We start from the raw sequence: 1288 nt of genomic DNA on the forward strand, positions 1-1288 counted from the left end.
GGCCTCGAACTCAGAAATCCGCCTGCCTCAGCCTCCCAAGTGCTGGGATTAAAGGCGTGTGCCACCACCGCCCGGCGGACCTCCATATTTTATCAAACTTCTGTGCCTATAGTTCTAGCTCTGGCCTCACAGGCACTGTGTGACCCAGATTTTTGCATGCCAGTCTTTGGTGATGACCAGTGTCCATAACTGCTGTTATCGTCATCAAGGGGGTCACCGTCAGCCTCCGGAAGCAGCGGAGTTCCCTCTGCAGAGAGCTCATCTCCCACCCCAACGTAACTACAGTCAGCTCCCTCCTTGAGAAACGGAAACCTCTACTTACTGGATGTAGGAGAAGATGATTCTGACGCTCCTGTTTTCAGGTCTCTCTATGGTCCAAGTGCAGTTCTCACCAGCATTAAGCTGTAGGATCAGGGCTTTGTGGGTCTCTCCCAGATTGGCCCCTCCCAGACTGGCTGTGCATCTTGACCTGCCTGATAGACACCATAGTTGGCACTGAGGAAAGGAGCAGTCCCTGTCTCCCAGCAGACACTAGGACTCAACCTCCTAAAGGAAGGGGATAGTAGTTGACCAACATATAATGGACTCCACAATTTTTTGTGTGCTTTTATTTGATTATAGTTTTCTCTCCCTTCAGGTGTTGATATATTTTGTTTTCTAGGCTTTTAGGATTTTGTTGTTGTATTGGGCTTGGAGTTGTTTTGAGAAAGAACTTAAAGTGGGGTGGATAGGGAGGAGAACAGGATCTGGGAGGACTTGGAGAAAGGGAAGAATATGATCAAAATACATTTAAATTTAAAAATTGTTAGCTGGGGCAGTGCCAGCATATACCTTTGATCCCAGCGGTCGGGAGGCAGAGGGTGGCACATCTTTGTGAGCTCAAGACCAGCCTGGTCTGAGGAGTGAGTTCCAGGACATCCAGGACTACACATTGAAACTCTGTCTCAAACAAATGTATTATATAATAAAAAAAATTACTGGACAAAAAAGATGAAATGGTTCAGTGGGTAAAGGCACTCATTGCCAAAGCTGACAGTCGATATCTAGTCCACAGAACCTACATGGTAGAAGGAGCAAACCAACTTCTGGAAGTTATCCTCTGACCTTCGCTTGGGTACTATAAGATGTGAGTATACTCGTGCTTGAGCACACACAATAAATACATGTAAAAAGAAAAAACTAAAGCTTGCCGGGCGGTGGTGGCACACGGCTCTAATCCTAGCACTTGGGAGGCAAAGGCAGGTGGATTTCTGAGTTTGAGACCAGCCTGGTCTACAGAGTGAGTTCC

General features: G+C 47.0%; 1 protein-coding gene across 1 annotated transcript in view; it reads right to left on the reverse strand.

Annotated features, from left to right (window-relative positions):
* Cuzd1 (CUB and zona pellucida like domains 1) overlaps positions 1-1288 on the reverse strand; it is a 13666-nt gene that overhangs the window by 11090 nt on the left and 1288 nt on the right. The window contains exon 2 of the mRNA XM_031384948.1: positions 323-473. Within this exon, the coding sequence (XP_031240808.1) occupies positions 323-473 (151 nt within the window). The remainder of the gene's footprint in view (positions 1-322; positions 474-1288) is intronic.

This window comes from Mastomys coucha, unplaced genomic scaffold (assembly GCF_008632895.1).
Source record: "Mastomys coucha isolate ucsf_1 unplaced genomic scaffold, UCSF_Mcou_1 pScaffold21, whole genome shotgun sequence".
NCBI lineage: Eukaryota > Metazoa > Chordata > Mammalia > Rodentia > Muridae > Mastomys > Mastomys coucha.